We start from the raw sequence: 25426 nt of genomic DNA, 5'->3' as shown, positions 1-25426 counted from the left end.
GCACTATTTGTAATTTTAGTTAATTTGAAAGATGATATATTTACTATGAATTTCAGGAAATCTTTCACGAGCACGCCACGCACCTGCGAATCCTGCGGGAGCACACGGACAGCGACGCTCTGGTGGAATCGCGGGTGCCGCAACAGCTCCGCCAGAATCTGATGGCCAACTTCCGGAACGGCAGTCGGCATGCGCCGTACTTTCTCTGCGGTGCGGATGGGAGTGGCAAGAGCGCCATACTGTGCCACCTGTACGGCCAGGTGGGCAGTTGGTTTGGATCCACTCGCGTCCACCGGGTGATTCGCTTTGCCAAGGCCACGCCCCGTTCCGCCTACAATCTGGAGCTGCTTCGCGTGATTTGCCAGCAGATCTCAATCATTTTTAACATACCAGAAGGCTATCTGCCGAAGGACGCCTCCTTTGATCCGCTGTATATCAACACTTGGTTCCAGAACCTGCTGCGTAGAGTTGAGGATATGGGCAATGATGTCCTCTTCCTGTTTATCGATGACTTGCACTTGCTGAATCCACTGGATTGCGATATTGTTACGGCTCTTTCATGGCTGCCCACATCGCTGCCCTGGAATGTGCAGATCATTTGCAGCTCTACTACGCCCGTGGAGCAGCTCAAGTTCACACCAATGCAGCGGGATCGCTTCAAGTCCATCGAATATCAGTTCGATCTGAATATGGGTGACTATGCCACAAAGCTAAAGATACCGCCACAATGCATTCCGGGCGACGTGAGCTTTGCTCTCTACGTGGAGCAGCAGTTCGACCAGTTGGAACGCCATTACGGAAGGCAGGCGGTGGGCGATCTAGCCTCCTACATCACCTGCTCGGAGTACGGATTGAGTGAGACGGAGCTGCTGGAGCTGCTCATGCCCACCGACGATCCGGAGTCGCTAATCGAGACCAAGAACGGACACTTTAGCTTCGCCACCTTCAAGAAGATCCATCGCGAAATGGGTAAGTCAAATATTTTACGTGGGATCAATTTATTTTAAAAATGATTTAACTCTTTCAATCTTTTCAAACATTTAATTAATTAATTGATGGCTTATATCCTGCAGACCTACTACTGCTCCTGCACGACAAAATAATGTCCGGCAAGGTGCTAATCCAGTGGCGGCACAACTACTGCGCCTCGGTGGCCAAGCGGAGGTATATGGACGTCCAGAGGACGCGTAGCCTGCACTGCGAGCTGGCCAATTTGTTCTTTCCGCAGGACGAGGACGAAAGCACGCTGGAGAACGAGTCGAATCGCAGCGAGAGCAAGTCGGTGATCAGCCTAAAGGACAGGGACCGCGAGAAGGACTCCCTGTCGGCGGTGTCAGCCGTTTCCGCCGGCCGGAAGTCATCGTCCACGCATCACAACGACGACACATCCACCTTCTACAATCCCATTGCAGCGGATGTAAGCTACAGCATGCGCCACGTGGAGGAGAGCTGGCACCACCTGATGCGATCCGATGACACCACCCGGTTCAAGCAGATCGCTGTCTGCAACTTCGACTTCCTGCTGGCGGCGGTAAGCTTCCCAATTAGTTTCCTAGTTCGCTGGCAGGGGCGTGGGGAAGGCAATCAGTGGAGCTCAGCGTTTGGCTGCTCTTAATTGCCTGGTAATTTGGCAATCAAACAGACAGTCTTCCGTTTACATGTCAAAATTTAGCACCATCCAATGGGCACAAAGTTAATTTGTACATTCAAAGCGAAAGCTGATGAAGTAAAAGCTCCGAGGGAAACTAAATTATGGGCAAAAATGATTTACATGCTATTGATTGTGCTGTTGGTCAGAGAGAGCAATAAAATTGTTGAGTGGAAAATAAAGTTGGATTTTTTGGCATTTATAGTGGTAGTTAAAAGTGTAGGAAATCTTTAAACAAACTTAGCTAACGTGTAATTAATGCAATTTATAGACACGTTTAGGTAGCCACTCCTACTTTAAGTGAAATTAAACCAAGAAGCTTTGGCAAACTTGCTCAGTGCAGAAAACAACATGCAACTGCAACAATTCCCCAAAGCTGCCAAACTGTTTGATAATTTTAATTGAGATAGACAGGCGAATGGACAGCTGAAGTCTAGCTCAATAAAAGCCTCACAAAAGTATAATGTGATAATCAAATTAGGATGGATATTCGGAGCATGCCCCTGGCATCTCCCTTCCGAAAATGCAAAATTCAAGCAAAGCTCGTACAGATGTTGGCTCTTTTAATTCGGTCGCCTAATTGTTTCGCTGCAGTTGGCCATTTGCTGCCATTCCCTGATCCCTCCGATTCCCGCATTTGAGCCATGAAGCTACTTTAATTTCATTCCATTTGGTTTCATTCAGTGCGGAAAACTCATTATTCGGCTCTGGAAAGTATGCAATTAAACTTTTGTTTCCCTCGCGCGTGTGTGTGAGTGTGTGCTTGCGCTGGTGTTTGTGTGCGGAAGTTTTTGCGGATGCGAGCCAATCAAATTAACGATTTTGTTTGTTAAATTTTTGCTCTGTGAGAATATTCAATTCGCTGATATATTTTGAACTGCCAATATTTGCATTCCCAGCGGCGAGCATGGAATCCATTCATTGACTAAGCGACACAGAACATGAATAAAATATGAATAATTTTGCATATGATTAACGCACAGCTAAATAAAATTAGAAATGGTCCATTCCAATCGATTTAACACTTCTTCAATACATGCTAGAAGAAATAAAAGTTTAGGGTATTTAGATAATCCTAATTAAATTTGAACCGAAAAGTATAGAAGTTTTCTTTAGCAATTAATTAAATCCTTAATGTCGCTTGAGTTCAAGAATAATGAATAATGATTAATAGCAAGCTAGTTGACACTAAACGATAATAGATATATAGATAGGTAATGCAAACAACCATTTATAGTTGACACTTTATCAGATACTTAACGGAATGAAAACTTTATTGAGTATGAAAATGGTTTCCTTATTAGGAATAATTGATATGTGGATTATTTAGTTAAACGAAACCATTAACTTTTCGAATCCCAGGTGCAAACCGTGTCGATCAGCTACCTACGCTGCCTGATCGAGCACGTACGCTGCTACATCCTGGACAGGGACATCGAGCTGATCTACTACACGATCCGGAAATCGAGCGACGTCCTCACCCGCGATCCCATGCAGCTGGGTTCCCAGCTGATATCCTGGCTGCGTCCGATCAGCGAGCACGACGACGACGACAACTCGCTGCTGAGCATGACGGTCCGCTCGGCGACAGCCTGGTGCGACGGCTATGCGGTACCGCTACTCGTACCGCTCACCGGCTGGCTGCCCGCGCCGCTGCCCTCGCAGATTCGCACGATGACGGTGTCGGGAACGGGATGCATTCGAGCCGTGTGGCTGGCTCCGTCGAAGCAGCACCTTATCCTGGCCACCAGCTCGGGCGACGTACAGCAGTGGCACATCATGAGCAACTCACTAGATCACATATTTAAGGGTAAGTGGAGAGCATTCGTATTCCTTCCATTAGACGAGCTAATTGCCCAACGCGGCTTGCTTTCTAGGACACACTGCGGCAGTCACGTGCCTCCTGGTGGCTCCCCAGTCGGATTCGGAGCTGCTGCTGACCGGCTCTGAGGATGCCACTGTTCTTGTGTGGCACGTAGGGCTGCGCGAGCGACGGGCGCACATAAAGTGAGTACACTGAGAGAAGAGAAGAGTGTGACTTCTGTTAGAAAAAAACGGTTTCACTTCTTTAAATTTTCGGCTTACAAATAACTTACAGTTACAGAATGCTGCCATTATGTTTTCAATATCCGCAGTAATTCCTTGATTTATAGACCCAATATATTTCTGTGTGACGGTCTCCTTCGTCTCTCTATCGTTACCATTTTCACCATTCGCCGCCTCGGGCGTAATTTGTAAATCTCTGCAGGCGCAATTTATCTAAACATCCTTCGCTTCTCCATTTATCCCAGGAACGCCCACACGGCTCCGATTACGGGCGTGGCAGCCGGCGCCAATAACACGCTCATCATAAGCAGCAGCGAGGATGCAAGCATCGCCATCACGGACCTGGCCAGCGGCAAACTGGTGAGCGAGCACGAGCACAATGGGGTGGCAGCCACATGTGGCAATGGGGGTACTGGCATTCGCTGGGGATGCTAATGGCTGCCATAATGGTCACTTTCAGCGAATTAAAAGCGGGACAATGCAGACTATATAACTTTTGGAGGGATTTCATGCATGTCCATAAGCTAATTTGAAAACATTTTGTGCGGTGGCCAAACAGATTTTTGTTGAGACTATAAGTCTGAAGTTTGGTCCACCAAAAGCCAGTGGTTATGTATATATATATACATAATAAGAGAGTTTAGAAATAGCTACGCTTGAGTTTTTATCATTTTTGCAATTTTCTTATATTACTGCACCTTTTTGTTCTATAAATGAAAGGCTTTATCTATATGTCAGAATTACCAGACACCTGACCATTTAAATAAGAACAACAGCATTTAAATTGTTGTTTAAATGCAGACAGGCAAATATCTCATTGTCTTAACCCAGTTAAATTGCCTTTTGTTTATTACCCTTAGCAAATTATTTGAGAACTTAAGTGCGCACACTCGATGAACTGGCAGCAGCTAGTTTATGGCCTTAAATAACACCTTTCAATTTCAGACATTTATTTACATTTATACAAATCGAAATCGATTTGTTTATCGTCATGTAAATGAAAATCAAATAGCACTCTGTTTGATTTTATAAATTATTATTTGAGTCCCATTCGAAATGCATCGAACGCATTTCATTTCGATGCAATGAAAAACGCATTTTCTGAGGCTAATTGCGAAATCTCGCCGCAAACCAGATCAAACATACCGAATGCATTTGCATAATTTCTCTGGGCCAAATAAATTCCGCCTAACCAGCCAACAGTGCCTTTCATCAAACACAGCAGGCAAGGTCACTGCGGGGGGGGGATGGGTGTGGGAATGGGTTGGATTTGGGTGTATGGTTCTTATGCGGGGCTGAATTGTTGCCATCTGGCTGACACGAGTGTGCTGCTCGTTGAACATGGGTTTACACGTTCCGCGGCCTGGCAAATGAACCGTGGCAGGAGATGGTGCCACTGGTGTCCTGCCCCATGTTCCTATGCCACATTTCCCACTTCCGCCCCGCCATAAGTCATACTAAGTTGATATTTCAGAGACGCACACACACATTAAACTGTGATTACCCACAATGCGCCATGTTTGCATATCAGGCGTTTGTGTGTGCGTGTGTGTATGTGCCCGTGTCCTTGTTCTCGTCCTTGTCGTCGTCCTGTTGACACACATATAGAAATTAGATTTATTGCCACTCGGTTGGCCCCGGGCATATTTTAAAGTCAATTTCGCTGAGTCGCCTGCTACACAAGCTCTTTACGATTTTAAACGCGTCTGTAGACAAGGCTGCAGTGCCCTGCTACGGCGACCGGAAGTGCCACACATACTAGCACACACCTGCAATTACGCGCACTTATTGAATTAATTACAATATTACGTATACGCCGTGTCATGCCGGCACTTCCATTCATGTCGCCATCGTTGCTGCCTTCTCTTCCATTTTTAAAGTCCAGGTAATTTATCAAACTTTTGGCATTTTCCGCAGTCGCTTCCTGGAAAGGGGAAACTCGCATGCTAGGTGGTAATTAACTTAATGCATACGAAATGTGACAAACAAAGGCAAACACGAGTGAGCGGAAGTTACGGCAAACTTGAGGGTAGCACATGGGACACGCAAGCCAAGTCAAGTTAAGTTCGTCTGTTGGCCATAAAGCTACCCTTACACTACCTAGGATTAATATTTAAAATCCGATCGTTTAGTTGGTATTAAAAACAAATGGCTTTCGATGGGCAGGAATGATAAAGTTGCTGTCCTTTTCCAAATCAAATTTTGTGCAACTGAAGCCATTCAAACATTAAATTTAATCTCTATTTTAAGTGGGCATATAAACTTTTCTCTAAATAATTTGTATATGGATTTTTTTTCCCTCCAGAGACACCGCATCACTCATCATCGCGGTCCAGTGAGTGGAATCGTGGTGGCTGGAGCTTGCGATGTCCTCATCTCGGGTGGTCTCGATAGGACGATTTGCGTGTGGGATCTGGACAACTTTACCCTGCTGAACACTATGCAGATGACGAGTGCTGTACTGCGCATTGATATTTCATGGAATTCGGTAAGTTAAGGCTACCAGAATTAATTGTAAGAGACATTTTATTTTAAGGATATTCCCATGCGCGGCAAGTGCATCGTGTGCGAATTCCCCATGCACTCACACTTGCACTTTATGTGGCTTCTCAAATTTAACGAAACAAACTTCTGGCAAAGACAAAAGTTGATTCCTTAAGGGGATTTCCCTGCTCACCATGCACAGCTGAAAAGCTTTAAAAGCAATTCCTTCGTTCGAGACAGAAAAAAAAATGTAATAAAAAGATGGAGAAGAATGCCAAGCTTTAAGCCATATTCCACTTGAGTGAAGCGCTCCAAGTAACCCAATAACGAAAAGCGCAATTTAAGGACACATAAACGCCAGAGACAACGTGAAAAATAAAACTGAAATCCAGCAAGTTTAAAGCGAAACACAATAGATGGACGACCGCATAGATTCACCCGAGATGTGTCACAAAAAACTGGGTGACTTGGCATCTCGGAGATTTTTCTGCTGAAATTCTAATAAGTGATTCCGGCTTGGGTACGCATTACGCGCCAAATCCTTTGTTGTCAATCAGCTTGACAAAAAAACCCAATGTGTGCGTATATGCGTATGTATTTGTATATCTGTGTATGCGTGTGTTCGTGCCTTCCTCTATCAATAAGTATTGCATACTTAGCAGCAATTTGGCACGCAAAATAATATCAAGATACCGGCGGGGATCTTCCGGCTCCCTGGAAGACACTGTTGTCCTTTGTCAATGGCAACTGTGCTCGCTCCCCATCTCATCTTATTCCTCCTCATATCCCATCCCATCGTCTGGCAATTGATGCGTGCTTCCACTTGCCACTCGCTCCTCAAGTTCCCCCTATCCATCAGCGCCCAGCCGGCAAATCCACAATAGACAGACAACAGGATAGAGCCACTGTAATTCAAGGTGCGCCAAGTCTGCAGCTCCTGGCTCAAGGGGATCTCCTCGGATGGCACATACCAGTCACCAGCTTGTGCACTTAGAAAAATTTAATTTAAGAGAGTAAAGTAACAGTAATACATTTCGAGATTTTATATTTAAATTTTACCGTGTACCTTTTCGGTGGTTCATACTTTGAAATACTTTAATACTTTTAATACTTTTAATACTTTTACTTTAATACTTTTAATATCTGCAACATAAAATGTTAAGTAAATGGCTTCAAAAACTACGTTTCATATTAAAAATATCAATTTTTCCATGTGCCTCCAGCTTCCTCGCATTTCAGGCAACGTAAAAAACGTACTGAAAAGTCAGAGACAAACCAAAAAGATAGTCAGAGGGAGCGATTCAATTACCATTGGACTTTGGTGGGGCTCCTTCAGATCCAACACTCATGATGTCCTTTGCCGCAACCGAAAATACAATTTCGCACATTAAACAAAAGTGCTGGTGAAAATTGAGGGAAAATTGCCTATAAGCAGGCGGAAAAATTGTTTCGCGATAACAAGGACATATCCGAATGGGCGGGACTTTCCGCCTTCGCCAAATTGAAATGTAATTTTACACAGACACGCGAATACATGCATACATATTCGTATTCCATGGACACCCATACACAGACACTAACACATACACGAACATTTCACTTTATGGGGGGAGTAGCCCCTTGGGCCGTATTCTTAGCCAAGGAAAATGGTAAAAGGAAATCAACTTTCTTGCTCTTTGGCCTGCATCCTGATGGCTTCGTGGCACGTCAGTGACCCTGCCATCCCCAAGCCACCCTCACTCGCGGAGAAAAGCTTCCTGTGGGCTGTCCTTAAATTGAAATGTTTCAGCCTGTGAGTCTGACCTGGCAAAATGCAATTTATTAATTTTCGATTACCTCGTCAACGGCCCTTAACGACACAGAATTCGATACACAATTAAATGAAAAATGCACAATGAATAATACTGAATGGTGCAATAAAATTGCAATCATCACTTCCAAATTAAAAATTCAACCAAAATTTATTTTGAATTCCGCATTTTTAACTGAAAAACTGAAATCCCCATTTCATTAATTTTCAGGTCTTTTTGCTGGCTTTGTGTGAGGACAATGCGCTATATGTCCGCACACTGGCCACCGGCAAGGAGTTGCATACTCTCAAAGGACACAAGTCGAAGGTGAGTGAAACGCTTGATCCCCATACTGCATGCTAATTCTTAATTTAAAATCGGCAGATCCGAAGCATTTCCATTGGCAAGGACAGCCAGCGTTGTGTGGTGGGCTGTGATGATACACGAGCGCTGATCTATGATATGCACGCCGGAAAACTGGTAAGATCGCTGCCTCCGAATCCGGGTCCAGTCACCGCCGTTCATGCAATGGATAATGACGATTTCCTGGTCACCGTGGGCGGCAACAAGATCACCTTCTATTCGTTCCGCAACGAGGAGCTCTATGTGAATCCCTACTCCCGGCATCCACGTCGCAAACGCAGCCTGAAGCGTCATGCGCAGGCGCAGCGATCGCCATCGACCACATTGCCACCCATCACCTGCTTCGATTTGTCCCGCGACTCCCAGCAAATGGCCATCGCCTCCGGGCGTCATGTCCACCTCATGAGAATCAATACTCCGGAATACCAGTGCACATTGGAGGGGCACACAGCTGGTGTATCTTGTCTCAAGTTTGCGCCGAATGGTGAGTTTCTGGCCACCGGCTCCGAGGATCGTTTGGTGCACATTTGGAACCTGGCTCTGGGTGAGATCTGCAACTCCTTTAAGGGCCACACTGCACCGGTGGTCAAGGTGGTGGTGCTAATGGATTCGTTGCGAGTAATTTCCACGGATCGCGATTCCATGCTGCTCGTTTGGATGGCCCATTCGGGCAATTTGTTGCAGACCATCCAGGGTCCATACAAAAGTCTATCCGTAACCAACAACATGCGCTTTGCCGTCTCCACGAATGGCGATAACACACTCAAGATCTGGTCACTGACTCAGGAGGACGAGAAGTATTCCGTTTCGCACTCGGATGAAATCACATGCTTTGAGATCAGCGCCGATAGTGTGCACATCATCAGCGGATCTCGGGACATGTCCTTGAAGGTGTGGCAAGCGACGGGCGGTAAGCTAAGCCAGGTGCTGGTGGGGCACAGTGATGCGGTCACTTGCGTAGCCGTTTCGGTAACTAACAAGACTCAGGTCCTGTCCGGCTCGAAGGACATGAATCTCATCCTTTGGGACTTGCTCACCGGCGAGGAGGTGCACACGCTGGCAGGACATCTGGGTCCTGTGATTGGAGTCAAAGTTTCGGCAGATGGTGAGTATTGCATAGAAATACATATTTCTATGCCATGCCGATTGATCCTGATCTTACAGGTTCCACTGCCGTTTCTGGAAGCGATGACAAGACCCTGATCGTATGGGAAACAAAGCGCGGACTAGCTCTAACCTCGCTCCAAATGCACGTGCCCTTCACGCACTTCGACATTAGTCTGGAGGTGTCTCGAGTCCTGGTCCAGCTGGTGGACAGCTATAATCTTCCCGTGATTTGCTTGCATAACACGCCAGCGCAGTATGTGAAACTGCCTACGTATTCGGGTCCCAGCAAGGATGTTGAAGGTAAGAATTATTTCCTTTTCACTTACAAATCGGAACTATGCAGTTATTATTATGATATCTCCGCAGATCTAAGACCTCAGGGTCCCAAGCGTCAAATGAAGCGGTTGCTGAAGAAGGAGGTTTCGCTGGACACGTACACCTGGCAGAAGAAGTACGGCCACCTGACGTCCTCAGTGATGATGGCCCAGGTGGATGAACGTCTGAAGCGGCGCTTCAGTGTTTCGGCCAGCATGGAGGAGATCTCGAAGATTGCCGAGACAAAGACAGGAGCTTCCCAGGCCAATCTGGGACCGGAGCAGGCGGCTCTGGCCCAATCCCAGCACTTTGATCAACTGGAGGCGCTGTGGAATAAGCGCTCGCCGCCAAGAAGGCGTCACAATGCGGTAAGTGAAGGGCCTCCACTGAGCACCTTACTCTCTCTTTTTGAAGGAGGACCTGGAAGGATCTTAGCTGCAGTTGGCTTTAGTGTGTGTACTCCTTTGGTACTCGTAGTAGATGCGCTCACCATTTTGGTTTCGTTTCGTCTCTTCTTTTCGTTTCATTTCCGCTTCGTAACTGTTTGCTTATACACCAATGTGCAACATGCAATATGCAACGTGCAACATGCTATGTGCAACCTGCAACACCTGCAATCTGAACCCATTTAACAGGGTCTCTCGAGGCAAACCTCGCTGGTGGAGGACCGACTCGAATCGTCGGACGACGACGAGTACCAGGACGAGCGCGCAGGTATGTTGTCCGCCTCCTACGATAACATCCACCACCTTGCACGTTTGCCCGGGCTCCGATCCCTGCACGATGCATGGAAGACCAACAGTCTGCGGGTGCCCAGTCGCTCCGCCCGCACCAAGTTCTATGTGAGCACACCACCACCACAGAACTCGCAGAACAGCAGCAGCCTACGGCTGGACTCGCACGTACCCGGACAGTTTACGGATGGTGTGGTGGCTCCTGATCTGGTCAGGGATCTCCTGTCCGTGCCACCGACCGTCGAGTCACCTCAAAGGATCTCCCTGCGGCAGTTGCTCCACTGGCCAAGTCTGAAATCTCGAATATGGCGCCGCCAGCGTAACTGTCAGTCCCTGCAGCCGAACATCCGGCTCAATCCACCGGAAAGACTCCGGCCGACACCCATCATTGTGGTGGAGAACTACGATGTCCGCCGTGTGCAGCAACTCCGCACGGATCTCATTCTGCATCCGCAGACGAGTAGGGCCTCAGTGGGTCACATCGAGGTGGCCGGCAGCGAACATCTTCTAGCCAAAAAGGCCAACTACTGGCAGCGCCGCTGGCATCTTCTGCGCCACAAGGCCGCCAGCACCACCACCACCACCACCAGCCGTTCAGAGTCTAGTCACCCACATCGGGATTCCATGAATTCCCATTCGAATAACAGCACCCCCGATCCCACGGCCAATTGCAACGATTGTGTGGCCCAATGACTGGCAAAGACCCAAACATCGACCACATCGAACAGCCACACCACCACCAACACTGTGCACCACTTCCGATTTCCAGCACCCCTTTTTGCCACTCTTTTTACGTAGTTTTGGCCATGCCTAGTTGTTTCCCAGTAGTCAACTTAAACGTATTTATTTTAATAAATTTCCACAAGGTTCATTTCGTTTTATTTTTATTACTCGTTCAATTATACCCAATTATCTATGGTCAAATTGCCCGGAAACTGTGTTTCAGGTAAGTACACTCTGGAAAACAATCACCTTCTGGATTCGTGGAAAAATTTCACGAATATTCATAGATCAAAAACTTAATTTAATAGTATACTTGTATGATATGTGGTATCAATCGGCAAGATGTTAAAAAATAATTGGTCCTAAACATTTTAGTAAAAACATGCTATCAGTTAAAAGTATAGGTAAAAGTCCTTCGGCATTCTTCATTTGTTTAATTAAACTGCTTGATAACCCTTGAGGCAAATATGGAATTCAATCGAAGGCGACTCAAGGCAAGAAAACAAGAAATCCGAGGATTAAAAATGCAAATGGCTATGGGAAAAAGATACGAAATCGCTGCAATAATGAGACTGCGAATGCCATTTCCCATTGTTAATAGTAATTAGTTTTAGCCCAGGTAATGACAAGCCAACTCTGCGTGTTTTCGACTGTAATGGCTTTCGAGTAAATGGCTGCATCATGAATATTAAGTGCTCATCCGACCGTTGGTCGTGCTCATTTCGCATTGGTCAATGCAGAAAATGGCAATCAATAAATTCGCAACGCGATTAACTCGATAAGCAAACAAGAGACCAGTGCATCGCTGGCCGGGTAATGAATTGAGCGAATTAAAACCAATCAATTCCACTCGAGCGGAATCGAATCCAAATTGAATGATATGGAACGGGGTCAGGGATTAGTGTCCTCAGAGGTAAGCAGCTCGTTCTTCCAGCTTTACGTTCAGTTCAAACATTTTGATCGGCGAATCAATCGTGGAAATGTGGAAATATGGCCCGCAACTTGAGCCTGTGTACCATATCCTTAAATGTTCCTTCTACCGTTCGATCTCACTAAGTATTTGTTATCACTTTCGACTTCTCTGGATTTTATAACGATTTTACGCTCTCTCGATGTGTACATATATATATATATAAATATTTATATAGCTTCCTGCATATTTTTGAGTACTCGTTCCGTTTTAAAAGTTGTTGTCCAGTTTGGCCACGTTTCTGCTGCTAATCCAATAAAAACAAAAAAAAAACCAAATAACAGATGAAAATGAAGTTCCCATTTTCCATTCCAACTATCCGAACCACAACTCCGACCGAACGACCATCACCACCACCAACCACCACCACCACAACCAACAGCCACCGCCCACAGTTCGAAAACCAGTTCCCGCAGCTCACTGCTCCCATAGACAAGTGCATCCGGAGCAGTAGGAACGGCCAGCACTCTGAATAAATACTAAATATAATAAACAAGAAAAGAAATGATGAAATGAAAACCATTTAGATAAGTTTACCCATTCGATTGGCATGCTATATCCAACTCCAGTGTTTTTCCGCAATTCGAAGCTAGTCCACCGTACAGAGCACTTTGCAAGAAACCAAACACCGAACGGCACCATCCAAAAAATTGACTAACCCAAATTGGCTAATTTATTGGTTAAATTTCGTCTTCTAGATGACTTCGACGATTTCTTTCAGTGGGGCTAGGACGTTAGGATAAGATATTACAATGTTATTGCATTAGTTATTAGTCATAGGGATTAGAACACACTTAGCTTTCGAGTAGAGTAATACGGGCATACCTATACCTCAAATGCAAATGCTGAACAAGAAATACTTTTGAGAATTCTACACAGTTTATAACGTATTCGTATAATAGCATACATATGTATAATCGACAAAACAACCCATGCACATTCGGCTGGATATCCGCAAGTAAGTATGCAATATACCAGGTATAGATACAAATTCCTTAGCCATGCCACTAGAGCTTAACCATCTTAATTTGGCCAAAAGGCCGCAGCGAAAGCCCTTTGCTTTGATGTCTCGTGCAAGTAACGTTTATTTGGCAGCAATTGTAGATGCCGGCAATTAATTCGATGTTTGGGGCATGCCACACTATACTACAGTATAGAGTATATAGAGTATAGCGCCTAGAGTCTAGAATGCAATTGCCCATATAATCTCAGACATTCTAAAGTACATTCCGAATTTGTTGTCAATTTATGCAGATCATTTCGCTTCAGGAGGAGGAGGATACCACAAGGGATAAGACCTGATTCAGCAATTAAATGGAATACTTATCCAAAATGCCAAGCAATAATGGGGCAGACGATCATAACAAATAACCCATCTCCCATTTCTCTCTGTGTACGAGTAGATGTAAACGAATGAAATGAATGTAGTTAAATCTGATAAACCACCGTCTCAGACTTTGTAGGAATTCTAGAGTTAAGTAAGCCCTTTAACATTTACAAATTTTATTGTTGTAGAGTGTTTTATGTACCTACCAAGCCAGAGCTAAATGTTAATTGTATTGACCCAATAACGCAATAACTTAGAATCTGATCAAATGCGATATGCAGATACGAGCTCTCTAAAGGGGTAAAAAGCGTAACTATGCTTAAAAACACAAGTGAAACAACATTACTTAATGAAATCCACACACCCACACATGCACACAGATACACTGAGAACATTGATGGTTAACTAGGAAACTAAGCAATTGAATGTATATATACTAAGCTAATATGTTCGCTGTAGAATTAGTTTGAATTGCACTTTTTCGGGTCACGGGCTTGCACTTCCCTCGAATATAACTTCAATAACTTTCTGACAATCAGAGGTTCTAGCCTGGAACGAAAAACCAAATAAAAATAAAAAAAAAATAATAATATGCAACCGCAAATCAACTTTAAACTGAGAACGACATAATGATATTTCTACACTGGATATTTCCATGCATGCCGCAAGTGAAACTTCGTTAAACTAAGAAATCTATTTCTATGTAGCGTAGTGTAGTGTCCACATCTCTGTAGCTGAGCCACGCGCATCTCCCGAGGAACTTTGCACCTGGATACGAACACGGACGATCAAAGGATATGGCCACGGAATCGGATAGCGATATCTAAACATAGAAAAACACAAAAACACTCAGCAATGTACACCCCCTGTCAATGTCTATTAAATCGAAATTAAACTCAACTTTACTGGAGAACGAAAGAGAGGCACTTTTTATTTAAAATCCTCAATCCTTAATATCATATATACTATATATTTGTTTAAATACTCTGAAACAGATTTCCTTCCATTATGTTCTATTGAAAATCCAAAAGAATGGCTTGCGGTTCAAGGTTCATGCGAAGTCACATGCATCGAGTTGCCAACAATTAATTCAGTTTCGCCTGTTTCATTATGCATGACTTACAGCTACAGCACTCTTCATTATTCGGCCCATCTGTCCCAATGTCGCCAGCTATTGTTTGTTTGCAGTTCTCCGGCCATTATGACACCATTTGCCAAGCCCACGTCAAACAACAGCCAAAAGCGTCCGCATCAGCAGGCATCCGCATCGTGGCCGGGTTGGGTGATATGGGTGGTTAGATGGTTAGTTGGTTAGAGTTGGTTGGGGTGGATAAAACCGCAGACGCAGCCATTTTGTTTGCACTGTCTAATGAGAAAAGTTTGCGGAAAGCATTGACAATGAATGCTCCTGATAAGTGTGTTGGTATGCGTGTGTGTTTCACGTACACAATAAAGCAAAGCCCATATGTATGTATATGTATGTTCCTTGATCGATTGGCACACATTCGTTTAATGAGCTACAAGGAAATGGGAAATGGGGGAAAAAAATAGTGGCGAGCCTTGGTCAACCCTTTGCTGCTTTTAGTCTCTCTAATTGCTTTTGTTTTTTGGCTAAGACCGAAAGTGACAGGAAAACCTGAAAAGGGCGGCGCACTGATGAATTGAACCCACTGAACCGCAGACAAATCGAGTGGGATGCTCCACTTGGAACTTGGAAGTCGAGTACCGAGCCTTTGGCTTGCGGAGAGCTTAATGACTTCTGCGGCACAAGCTTTTGAAAAACAAAAGAAAAATTAAAAATGCCAATGCTTCGAAAGACTACGCAAAATGACTCCCCATCATACTACCTCATCATTTGAATGGATTTTTCAGCACTAATTGCAGCTGAACATTGAGTACTAAACGCTTTTAGTGCACATTTCTCTGTCATTTCCTATTACACTGACAAAAAAGTTGAAGAACTTTTTTCCTTTTGAATACAATAAGCACCATTCAAACGATTAAAGTGTAAAGGTAACAAAAGGAATGCTTATATTTTTATTCACATATTGTCAGCATAAGTTTTGTTTCAGTGTACTTTCTGAGTTTTCACTTAGGCATGGCATAGCACATACGAATTCTGGCCTTGCTAGCTATCATCGTCAAATCACGCATACGCAGCGTATTCAGAGCAGCCGGAAAACTTTATGGCGAAGACTTAGTCATGTATTACGAACTTTCCGGCATTGCCAAAGAAAAGTTACCAAGCTGAAAGGAAGACGCGAAAACCCGAATTCAGACTGAATAAAAACTAGCAAAGCGCAGACAAAGTATCAGGATTAAGTGAGCCACTTGCCGCGGGGCTTTAAATCCATTTGGCCACCACGATTTTCCCGCAAGCAAACAATAAAAAAAAGCATCGACAAAAAAACTAGAGTCACATTATCTCTCATCCGCTTTGAATATTTGTTCGCTTTTAGCGATTTAGAAAAATATAAAAATTAAAAGATTACAAAAGCAGTAGAGTACATGGCTAGCTTGAAAGATTAAAAAAACAATGAAAAAACAAATGATTAAATTTATTTAATAAGTGTTGCATACGAAAGGGTTAAACTTTGTAGTAGGAGAAGGTAGTTTGGTCCTAGAAAATGCATTTCAATTTTAGAAATCCTCATAAGCACACTACACACAGCACAAGCAACCGCTTGCTGCAGAAAATTATCCAATTAGGAATCCAAGGGAAATCCCCGATAGATTCGCTGCTGCTGCTCGCCTTGCCAATCAGCTGAAAGCAAACAACCAAGTCTGAATAATGCATTACCCGCCACTTTGCTCCACACCAGGGTGGAAGTGGAAGTGGCCCCACTGCCCTGCAGGATGAGCCATTTGTCCAGCACCCGCTGCCAGCCACTGATATCGAAAAGCAATTTCCGTTATGATTGCCAGAGCTCCCTAATCCCCGCAACGGATGCACGCAAATGAGGGAGTGCAGCAGGAGCAAGACGTTGCCCGGGACAACGGCGACAACAAGTAGTCCTGGCAACTGCCATCAATCAAGAGTGAAAAGTCAGTTTGGGCGATAGCATAACCAAATAAGTTTCAACGGATCCAGACTTCATCGAAAAACCAAAGCCACTCAAGGTCAAAATGCTGTGGGGAATCAGTTCCGCGCTTGATTTATACGAGGAGTACCTAAGGGCCTTCAAGATCAAGGACGACCCGCTGCCGGAGGATGAGCATGCACGCGAGGAAGCAGAAGAAGCGGCCGGAGATAATACTTTGAACACCCTAAACATACTCATCTGCGGTGGAGCTGATCCACGGCATGTTATCAAGACGCTGGCCAAAAGATACACACATCGCATCCGACCCAAACTAAATATCTATTTACTCGATGGTTGCGCCGAAATTGAAGCCAGGAACATGCTGCTCCTGGGCGTAGCCCTGGAGGATCCCGAGTCCTTTAACCTGGTGTCCAAGGTGCACTTGTTCATGGACCTCTACGGAAATGCGGTGATCCGTCCCAGCTCGCACCATTACATGGCAGCCAAGGGACGCACACTGCTCAAAATGGTCACCAATGAGGAGGAACTTCAGCGCCTGGCTCCCATGCTGAATATAGAAGGACTAAAGTACAAGGAACGAGATGGCTTTGAGATGGCTTTCACTTTTTGGCAGCCGCAACCGTGGAATGTCTTTGAGGTGACCGCCTACTGGGAGCAAAGGTCGAGGGCCCTGCTCGGCACCAGGTATGACCATCGCAACGGGGCCTTTGATTGGGACCTGAGCATGACCCTAAAGGAACGTGGAGGGCAGCAGATCTGTTCGCAGGAGTACCGCTATTGGCGCGAGACCGGCGTGGCTTTCGTTTTTCCGGAATATGAGCATTGCAAGCCGAACAAGACACTGGCCGTTGGATTGGTGCGCAATGGACGCAACTTCATCCACCGTGGCTATGTGGGTGATATCCAGACTGGACCGTTTTGTGGCTTCGGGCTGCGCACCGTGGAGGAGCGAATGCATCATTCTGTGCACGGTGATAATGATTATCGTGCTACCGATATAACAGAACGCAATCTCATGGAATTCTTCCATGAATTGCTGACCCAGACAGCCTACGAGCATGATACCACTCGTTCCCGACGGTATGGCTCTGTTCAGCTGCTGATGACGCCCTTGTTGAACCACCAGGAAGAGGACGCTGCTGGGCAAGCGGCTTACGATAAGCCATGGATCCACGTGCCCGGAGTAACAGTGCACTTTGTGTCGCCCATGGAGATGGAGCAGCTGAAAAAGGGTGCAGCTCATTGGAACAATATGTTTGATATCGTCTTTATGGCCTATAACTATTACTCTTTCTTGAGCAAGGACTTCTTCCAGGCGATGCGTGCGCAATCACTTTTTATTCTGGAAACCAAGCTGATGACGGTGGAGCGCAAAGATCGTGTGCAGGAGTACGAATCCAAAGCTAAAGAACTGATGAAGGATGCTGGCCTTAAGGCGGCCATCAACTACCAGGCCATCAACGGCAAGAACATGTGGCTAAAATACAAAAAGACCGATAAAGATGAACAAGAAGATGAAGCCGTGACAGAAGCCATGCCAGAAAGTACTTTCAAATATGACACAGACACAGATTATGGTGAACCTGCTGAAGAGTATACTGGTCTAGTAATTGAAGAGATTCCCTCATCGAATCAGACTGTGGCAGCCATTAAGAAGGAAGTGGAGGCAGAAGGTCCCCTACAACCAAAAACTAACTTCCCATGAATAAGAAATCCGAATCCGAATAAAATGAAATATGCATCTTAATGAATACAACGAGTAACTTTAATTTTGTCTCTGCTTTTTCTTTTGCTTCCCCGTTGCCCAAGTGTCCAGTTGGAACTCCAAGCCCTCCCGTCGCTGCCTTACATTCTGCGGAGTTGCATAGGAGGTAGCCTGCCGGCGATTCTCGTCAAAATCAAACAGATGATCGATTCGCATATTAAGCTTCCTGGCCCGCGTGCCTGTGCTCCAATGATCTTTCTCCCTGCGCGGCTGGAATTCGTTTTGCACGACCTTCCGACGGGGCACATGCTTCAAGGCCGTATCCCAGTCGCCGGTTTTCTTGAGGTCCAGCATAATGTTGATCATCTGGTTTAGAGTTAGCGACTTTCCCGAACCGGAACCCCACTGTAGGTAGCGATCCAGGGGCAGTCTCGCCATCCGAAGGCCCAATCGTTTGGCTTTGGCCAGCGAAAGGGGTTCGTTGTTCATAGTGTCTACCATGGCGCCCACGATGTAGATGTCATCTGGGTTGTAAGTGACCAGATCCTCCCGGCAGTGGGGCGTTAGGTAGACCAGGTTCTGCTTGGGAAAGAGTTCCGTAAAGCACTTGCTATGCAAATTTATCGGGAACTCTGGATTGTGCATGGTGGGGATGTAGCGTTGGAGGCTCTGCATGCATCTGCTGTCCATCTGGGTGTTGCAATAGTGCAGATCGAAGGGCTCATCATTCATCCGGTTCTCCGCAAAGCACATCATCAATTGCTTTGCTGCATAGGTAGCCTCCCGATTGTTCATGTGCTCATCGTAGGAGCAATCCAAAACCATTTTGGGGGCAAACTGCATGGCCCGTGTGAGTCGGTTGTTCTGCCAGTGATTAATAGTGGTATCATAGATACGCAGAAACAACGATGTGTGTCCCAGGCCATAGATAATGTGCGTATTCTCCTCGCGCTCCTTTCGCATCTCCGCAACCCGCCGCTCGGCTTCCTTCGCTCGCTCTGCCTTCTTGCGTTGATCCGCCTCCTTCTTCATCTCGATTTGCCAGAGATAGCCAAAGTACTTGATCCTAGCTGATTTTGTGGGTAGCGTCAGCACGTGCTCCCAATGATGATCCTTAAAGAATTCCAGTGACGGCACCCGCCGACCCTCCTGGTGGGCAATGTCCGCCTCCAGCTGCAGCACCTTGAGTCGCTTATCCCGTTCCTCCTTGTTCTCTGATATCGTATCATTACTTAACGCAGGAGCGGGCTGGGAAAACGGATTGACGAACTTTTTTTGGGGTTCCTCTGTGCCGGCTATCAGGTTCTCTGCGCTGGAGGTTTTGGAGGCTTGCCTCACTGGTGCGGCACATCCCTTTAGCAACTGGCTGCCCAGACGCCATCGTGCAAAATGCTTCAGCATTTTAAAAATATACCTTAATGGCAGTAAACTATGTTATAAAACTAGATCGTGAATTGAATAACAGAAACAACGTGCTAGGGTTGCCAGCAATTATGGATTGTGCGTGCGGAACTGTGATTGGCAAAACGGTGAGATAGCTGATTGATTTAAGATATGTTACTCACTTCTCTATCAGTAAATGTCATTTATCTATAAAAACTATTGTTATGGATTAAATACTTATTGAATGTGTTGTGTTATCAATAAAATAAATTGTTTAAATTCTAGCTAGTTTTTTCTGTGCAAATTTCTAGCCAAAATCCATTTGATCTGGCAGCCCTGTGCTCGAAACTCCCGCGTCGCCGAGTAACTGGCATAATAAGAAGAAGCGGCTTTGCCGACAATTTTGCGCTTGGCTCGGGAAAAACGTGTAAAACATTTAATTTACCAACAAGACTACGCGAAAAGCGACATAATCACAAACAGCAATGGCTTTGGTTTGCGCACGTAAGTGAATAATTTAGATTTTGATTTGAATTGGGCCATTATGAATCGCACTTTCCATTCCAAGTGACAAACGAAGTCCCCGAGACGCCCGTGGTTTCCCCGCACTCGGGAGCCGTTTTCGAAAAGCGGGTGATTGAGAAGTATCTGTTAGAGAATGGCTGCGATCCCATTAGCGGCAAGGAGCTGAAGCCGGAGGAGCTGATCGAGATCAAGACGCCGGCTGTGGTGAAACCGAAACCGCCAAGTGCCACCAGCATTCCGGCCACTTTGAAAACGATGCAGGACGAGTGGGACGCCCTCATGATTCACTCGTTCACACAACGCCAGCAGCTGCAAACGACGCGCCAGGAGTTGTCCCATGCGCTGTATCAGCACGATGCCGCCTGTCGTGTGATTGCCCGCCTCAATAAGGAGGTGGCCGCCGCTCGCGAAGCTCTGGCCACGTTGAAACCGCAGGCGGGCATTGCCAACGCACCCACGGCAATACCACAACCGGCCCTGGCCTCTGAGGCTGGCGGAGCTGCTGCCCATCCCATGGAGCAGGCGGGCATGAGCGCCGAGGTCATACAGAAACTGCAGGACAAGGCCACGGTGCTGACGCAGGAGCGTAAGAAGCGCGGACGCACTGTGCCCGAGGATCTGGTTACAACGGATCAGGTTAAGAACTTCCTTACTGTGGCATCCCATCCCGGCCTACACTCGGCCTCCGTTCCCGGCATTCTGGCCTTGGACATCAACAGTGCTGATCACAGTAAGATTCTGACCGGAGGCAACGATAAAAACGCCACCGTGTTCAACAAGGACACAGAGCAGATGGTGGCCATCCTGAAGGGACACACCAAGAAGATCACCAAAGTCATATATCATCCTAACGAGGATACAGTCATAACCGGCTCGCCCGACATGAACATACGCATCTGGCACGTGCCCACTTCGCAGACGCAGCTTCTCCTGCGCTGCCACGAAGGACCTGTTACTGGCCTTTCGCTGCACCCCACTGGCGACTACTTGCTGTCCACATCATCCGACAAACACTGGGCATTCTCCGATATCCGCACAGGACGCCTGCTCACCAAGGTAATCGATACCGCCGAAGTCGGGCTGACGACAGCGCAATTCCATCCTGATGGTCTGATCTTCGGTACGGGCACCGTGGACTCGCAGGTTAAGATCTGGGATTTGAAGGAGCAGAGCAATGTGGCCAACTTCCCTGGTCATACCGGTCCCATTTCGGCCATCTCCTTCTCGGAGAACGGTTACTACCTGGCCACCGCTGCAGATGATGCCTGCGTTAAGCTGTGGGATCTGCGAAAGCTGAAGAACTTTAAGACAATCCAGCTTGATGACGGCTACGAGGTCAAGGATCTGTGCTTCGACCAAAGCGGAACCTATCTGGCTATCGCCGGCAGCGATGTCAGGTAAGTGAATTGTACTTTTCTTATTGAAATCATTCAGAATGAGGTTAAAATAAGTTTTAAATTGTATTCATTTAATGTTTTAAGTATGGTGTTGTTGTCTAGCTTAGACTTTATTTTTCCATCGTTGCTCAACCTGCTGATCATGATGCTTCTTGAAATGCGCCATCCAGTTGTGTAGCCGGTTCTGCTTGACTAACGCACGGCGAGACATTTCCTTCTCCGCTGCCATGCGACGTCGAACCTGCTGCTCGACACTTCGCAGCTTGCTCGGTTCGATGTGGTCCAGTTTAGCCAAGAGCTCCAAAACGTAGCCCTGGATTTTCTCCACCTTGGCAAGAGTCGTGTCCTGTTCGTCCGCGTATGTAGACTTGGGTGGCGGTGGTGGAGGCTGCATGTCTTCCAGTGTTCGCCATTGCTTGGACGACTTCTGGGCTGCTGGCTTGGATGGCGGCTGCGTAACCTCTCGCTTTTGCTCCGGCTTAACTTTGTTTTGGATTTGCTTGAGAATAATTGGTACAATAGCATTTAGCTTGATATTCAGCTTGCTGGAAATTAAGAATATAAAATAGTTGATTCAAATATGTACGCATCCCAACTCACTCCTTGCAGTATCTCTGCTCGAAGTCATTTAATAGACCCTTGGCACGCTCCTGAAGACCTGCCACCCGTCGCTGCAGGAACTCGGGATCCTTGAGGAACACATTGGCTTTCACCTGACGCTCGTACGTCTTCTGGGCCTTGTCATGGAGGATGGCTACGATGTGGTTCAAGATTGCCAACTGAGAAAAGCGCCTGTTGTAGTTGGACACCTTTAAGCGATTTCTCTCATAGCCACGTATCCAAATCTCTGCATTGAGATGATTCCGCTTTGCCAAATACGGACGCACTATCTTCTCCATGTAGTCTTGGACTTGACGCACTTGCTCGAGACCCGCTGGATGTCGTTCGGTGATCTCCATGGCTACGATTTCCTGCGGCATGCTAAGCCTATTGCTGGCATCGTCTCCCTCGGTTTGCTCCTCCTCAACTGTGTCATCAAAGTAGCTGATCAGTTTGAGTAAATACTGAAAGCGACCGTAGACCTCCTGCACTTCCATCAGCACTCGCTGATGCTCCAGCTTCACCTCGTTCAGCTCTTCGCTCAGTTTGCTTTCCTTCAGTGTCTTCAGCTTTTCTTGGGCCTCTAACATTTTCTTAAACTCCTCCGCTTCCATTTTCTTGAGCGACTCCTCTGCAAACTTGTGAAACTCCTCGGCCTTTTCGTATACATTGTCTTGGTATTCCTTCTCGCGTTTTCGGTCCAAAAAAAGTTCTTGCGTAGCATAGTACATAAAGCGATTGCGGGTAATCTCCCTCAAGAGTAGGATGTCCCTGAAAAAGCTGTGAAATTGCACCAGCACATAATTCATTTGATTCCTTACGTTTTCATGCGAAATTTTCTGGCCAAACGTTGCGCACTGGCGTCCTTAATATAATCGGGATCGATGGTGGTGACCACACAAGGAGCACGGGGATTGGCGATCTCTCCGCGCTGAGGAATATTAATAAAACTTAACTTTGGAAATATAAAAATTAATTATTTCGCACCGCATTGAAGTCCTCAATCGATAAGTTTATGGGCTTTGGAGGCTCCGGTTCCACATGGGTCTTGGGTCGCACGAAATCTTGAAGAGCAGCATGCATTTTTAAGTCTTCGCATATTAGAATATAATACTTACTTTCATATTCGCGGTAAACTTTTCTTTTAAACTTTCGCATTGTTAAGTTAAATTCGCCAAAGAAGATTCCCTTAGTTAACTTGTTTATTTGGTTGCCACGGTACAAATACAAATTCTGACGGTTGCTTCGTTTTATTTACAGGGTTTACCTGTGCAAGCAGTGGCAGGAACTGAAGGTATTCAACGACCACACGGCCCTGGCAACGGGCGTGAGATTCGGCAAGCACGCCCAGTATCTGGCATCCACCAGCATGGACCGCACCCTGAAGCTCTACGCCATCGAATAAGTCCACACTTAGTAATTAAGTCCAAAATTTTCTTATACAATATTCCCTAATGATTGTGTGTTTTCTTGAACAAATCTTGCAGAATAATAAACCTGACCCTCTATCCAAATAATTCAGAATACGAAATATCTTTGGGTTACTTTTGGAAACCAGCAGACAAGTTTTTCCTTAAATACTAACAAAATCCTTAAAGATTCATAATTTCAAGTACTAATATATTATCGTTTAAACTTTTCCGCAGACTATTCATATTCATTTGATTCACTTTTGATGCATACACTTATTAACTTATTCATTTCGGAACTTGGTACATCATTGTTTTATCCTTATGAGGCCGAGATCTGCTTAAGCGGTCGCTCCAAATAGGAGGCCAGTGACATGGCCTTTTGCTTCAGAAGACCCAATCCCACCGTTTGCTTGGCGTACAGGCACAAAAGGACACTGGCAACCTGTAAAAAGGAATATAGTTAAGATTTTATAGAACGAATCCCTGCTAAAAAAAAGAGGATCACCCACCTGTGTGATGGCCACATGACCGTTTTCACAATCGATGAGCACGAAAGTGAGGCGACCTTCGCGAAAGGCGTTGCGTCCATGCTTCTCGTAGGCCGCCCATATGTTGCTGGCTATGGCCGCCGTTATCCTGGCATCCTTATCGCCATAACCGGAGTAGGCCAATAGAGCTCCCTCCTGGCTGAGCAGGCTGTGGATGCAGGGATAAGTGATATTTGAAGGAATGGCATGGTAAGGGACTATCCTACAGGGTGTTCTCCACTCCGCCGGTGTTCGCCTGGCTGAGAACCTGCGTCAAAGCTTTGGGTTTCAACATTTTGTGTATTTTTAAAGAGGGAAAATATAAAAAACAACAGAACTACGCCTTCACAAACACTGCATTCTGAATGGCAACAAATTCAGCTGATAAGGTGTGCGCGTTGCGCTGTGAGTGACAATGGCAAATGTAGCGCCATCTATATGACGATTTAAAGTATATAAACAAATGAATTTTTCAAATTAAGATGATTCGTTTTTGTAATCAATATTTATTATTATATGTTTTCGGTTGGGAAATAGGAAACATTCATTTTTTTTCTTTGGTTTCGTAACTTGATAATAATATAGAAACAAAGAGATACGTTTTTTAAGAGAATATACCATTTACAAATTAGATATTAACGTAATGAAAACGCAATATTTGAATTTATAGAGGATTTTATAACTTTTCAAATTTTCCAAACAATAACTGCATAGTTAACTTGAACACACCAAATAAACTCAAGCTTTTAATTTATTCCAAGCACCTAAAAAATGTTTTTATATTTTTTGTTTTTAATATTTCTATCCCCTACTTACAAATGCTGACTCAGACCATAATCCCCAAATAGTTATGCTTCGTTCTATCAGTTACTTTCTTCAGAGGCACTTATCTCGCCCATTCAATTGCTAAAATGGCAGCCAAGCTATCTGCGTTCCATACATAACTTCCGCATAACGAGAATTTAAAGGCGTATTTGGTGACGTCATTGGCAAACCAGGTCACGGATCTATTACGCAGCAGAGCTGCACTCTCCCTCTCTCCTCCGTTCATCCACTACCTTCATGCGATGCATCAGCACTCCACGGGGCCAGAGCCACAAGCAGTAGTTACTTTCAACCACCACCAAATTCGAAACGCCTCAGCGTCCGAATACCTGTACTTTTGAACGCTGGTGCTACGCAGTTAGCCGAAAATCCTGGTTAGCAGGGTGCATTTTGGGATTGCAAATTGCGCATGACTCAGCACCACCGCCTGGCTGCCTGCCTGCCCCCCATCTTCTCGAGAAATTTCGGAGCAGGGACAGGGTTTGTTTGGCTGCAAATTCA

At 45.7% G+C, this 25426-nt stretch overlaps 6 protein-coding genes across 10 annotated transcripts in view; 3 read left to right on the top strand and 3 right to left on the bottom strand.

The window, feature by feature from the left end:
* CG30116 (uncharacterized protein) overlaps nt 1-14431 on the top strand; it is a 41425-nt gene extending 26994 nt beyond the window's left edge. The window contains exons 8-19 of one of the 4 annotated variants that reach the window (NM_137493.3): nt 57-969; nt 1074-1531; nt 3011-3458; nt 3526-3655; nt 3940-4054; nt 6000-6182; nt 8200-8295; nt 8353-9436; nt 9496-9738; nt 9805-10121; nt 10389-10467; nt 13435-14431. In NM_137493.3, coding sequence (NP_611337.2) covers nt 57-969; nt 1074-1531; nt 3011-3458; nt 3526-3655; nt 3940-4054; nt 6000-6182; nt 8200-8295; nt 8353-9436; nt 9496-9738; nt 9805-10121; nt 10389-10467; nt 13435-13475 — 4107 coding nt within the window. In that variant the 3' untranslated portion in view covers nt 13476-14431. Of the gene's footprint in view, nt 1-56; nt 970-1073; nt 1532-3010; nt 3459-3525; nt 3656-3939; nt 4055-5999; nt 6183-8199; nt 8296-8352; nt 9437-9495; nt 9739-9804; nt 10122-10388; nt 11358-12562; nt 12950-13434 lie in introns of those variants that run through there. The other 3 variants (NM_137494.2, NM_166291.2, NM_166292.2) reach the window with 3 other exon arrangements.
* Nucleotides 14432-16570: 2139 nt separating this feature from the next.
* Nucleotides 16571-18296, top strand: Dnaaf3 (Dynein axonemal assembly factor 3). Its single transcript, NM_137492.2, has one exon. It carries the CDS (start codon nt 16634-16636, stop codon nt 18254-18256), a length of 1623 nt encoding a protein of 540 aa, NP_611336.1. The 5' UTR covers nt 16571-16633; the 3' UTR covers nt 18257-18296.
* Nucleotides 18297-19749, bottom strand: rswl (roswell). Its single transcript, NM_137491.4, has one exon. It carries the CDS (start codon nt 19655-19657, stop codon nt 18317-18319), a length of 1341 nt encoding a protein of 446 aa, NP_611335.1. The 5' UTR covers nt 19658-19749; the 3' UTR covers nt 18297-18316.
* A 242-nt stretch (nt 19750-19991) lies between these two features.
* Nucleotides 19992-23672, top strand: Prp19 (Pre-RNA processing factor 19). The gene is made up of 3 exons (NM_079059.3): nt 19992-20143; nt 20208-21561; nt 23422-23672. The coding sequence occupies exons 1-3, from the start codon at nt 20125-20127 to the stop codon at nt 23564-23566; spliced, it is 1518 nt and encodes a 505-aa protein (NP_523783.1). The 5' UTR covers nt 19992-20124; the 3' UTR covers nt 23567-23672.
* Lamtor2 (Late endosomal/lysosomal adaptor, MAPK and MTOR activator 2) lies at nt 21613-24485 on the bottom strand. 2 transcript variants are annotated; one of them, NM_001144227.2, is made up of 7 exons: nt 24328-24485; nt 24083-24269; nt 23280-24015; nt 23149-23225; nt 22983-23092; nt 22162-22932; nt 21613-22106 (listed from the first exon to the last, which is right to left on the bottom strand). In NM_001144227.2, the coding sequence occupies exons 1-3, from the start codon at nt 24393-24395 to the stop codon at nt 23893-23895; spliced, it is 378 nt and encodes a 125-aa protein (NP_001137699.1). In that variant the 5' UTR covers nt 24396-24485; the 3' UTR covers nt 21613-22106; nt 22162-22932; nt 22983-23092; nt 23149-23225; nt 23280-23892. The 2 variants fall into 2 exon arrangements, with proteins under 2 accessions (NP_001137699.1, NP_611334.1); NM_137490.3 differs by lacking the exons at nt 21613-22106; nt 22162-22932; nt 22983-23092; nt 23149-23225 and having other exon boundaries at nt 23677-24015.
* CG30120 (uncharacterized protein) lies at nt 21613-24485 on the bottom strand. The gene is made up of 7 exons (NM_166290.3): nt 24328-24485; nt 24083-24269; nt 23280-24015; nt 23149-23225; nt 22983-23092; nt 22162-22932; nt 21613-22106 (listed from the first exon to the last, which is right to left on the bottom strand). The coding sequence occupies exons 3-7, from the start codon at nt 23317-23319 to the stop codon at nt 21665-21667; spliced, it is 1440 nt and encodes a 479-aa protein (NP_725795.2). The 5' UTR covers nt 23320-24015; nt 24083-24269; nt 24328-24485; the 3' UTR covers nt 21613-21664.
* Nucleotides 24486-25426: the final 941 nt, after the last annotated feature.

Source organism: Drosophila melanogaster, chromosome 2R (assembly GCF_000001215.4).
Source record: "Drosophila melanogaster chromosome 2R".
In the NCBI taxonomy this organism is placed as follows: domain Eukaryota; kingdom Metazoa; phylum Arthropoda; class Insecta; order Diptera; family Drosophilidae; genus Drosophila; species Drosophila melanogaster.
The sequence above is the reverse complement of the archived record's forward strand: the minus strand, read 5'-3'. Positions and strand labels throughout refer to the sequence as shown.

Excerpts from the sequence above, each read along its gene's own strand:
- Prp19 (NM_079059.3), top strand. Across the intron at positions 21,562-23,421 it reads ATCGCCGGCAGCGATGTCAG|GGTTTACCTGTGCAAGCAGT; the intron begins GTAAGTGAATTG and ends TTTTATTTACAG.
- rswl (NM_137491.4), bottom strand. The coding sequence starts at position 19,657 with ATGCTGAAGCATTTTGCACGATGGCGTCTGGGCAGCCAGTTGCTAAAG.
- Dnaaf3 (NM_137492.2), top strand. The coding sequence starts at position 16,634 with ATGCTGTGGGGAATCAGTTCCGCGCTTGATTTATACGAGGAGTACCTA.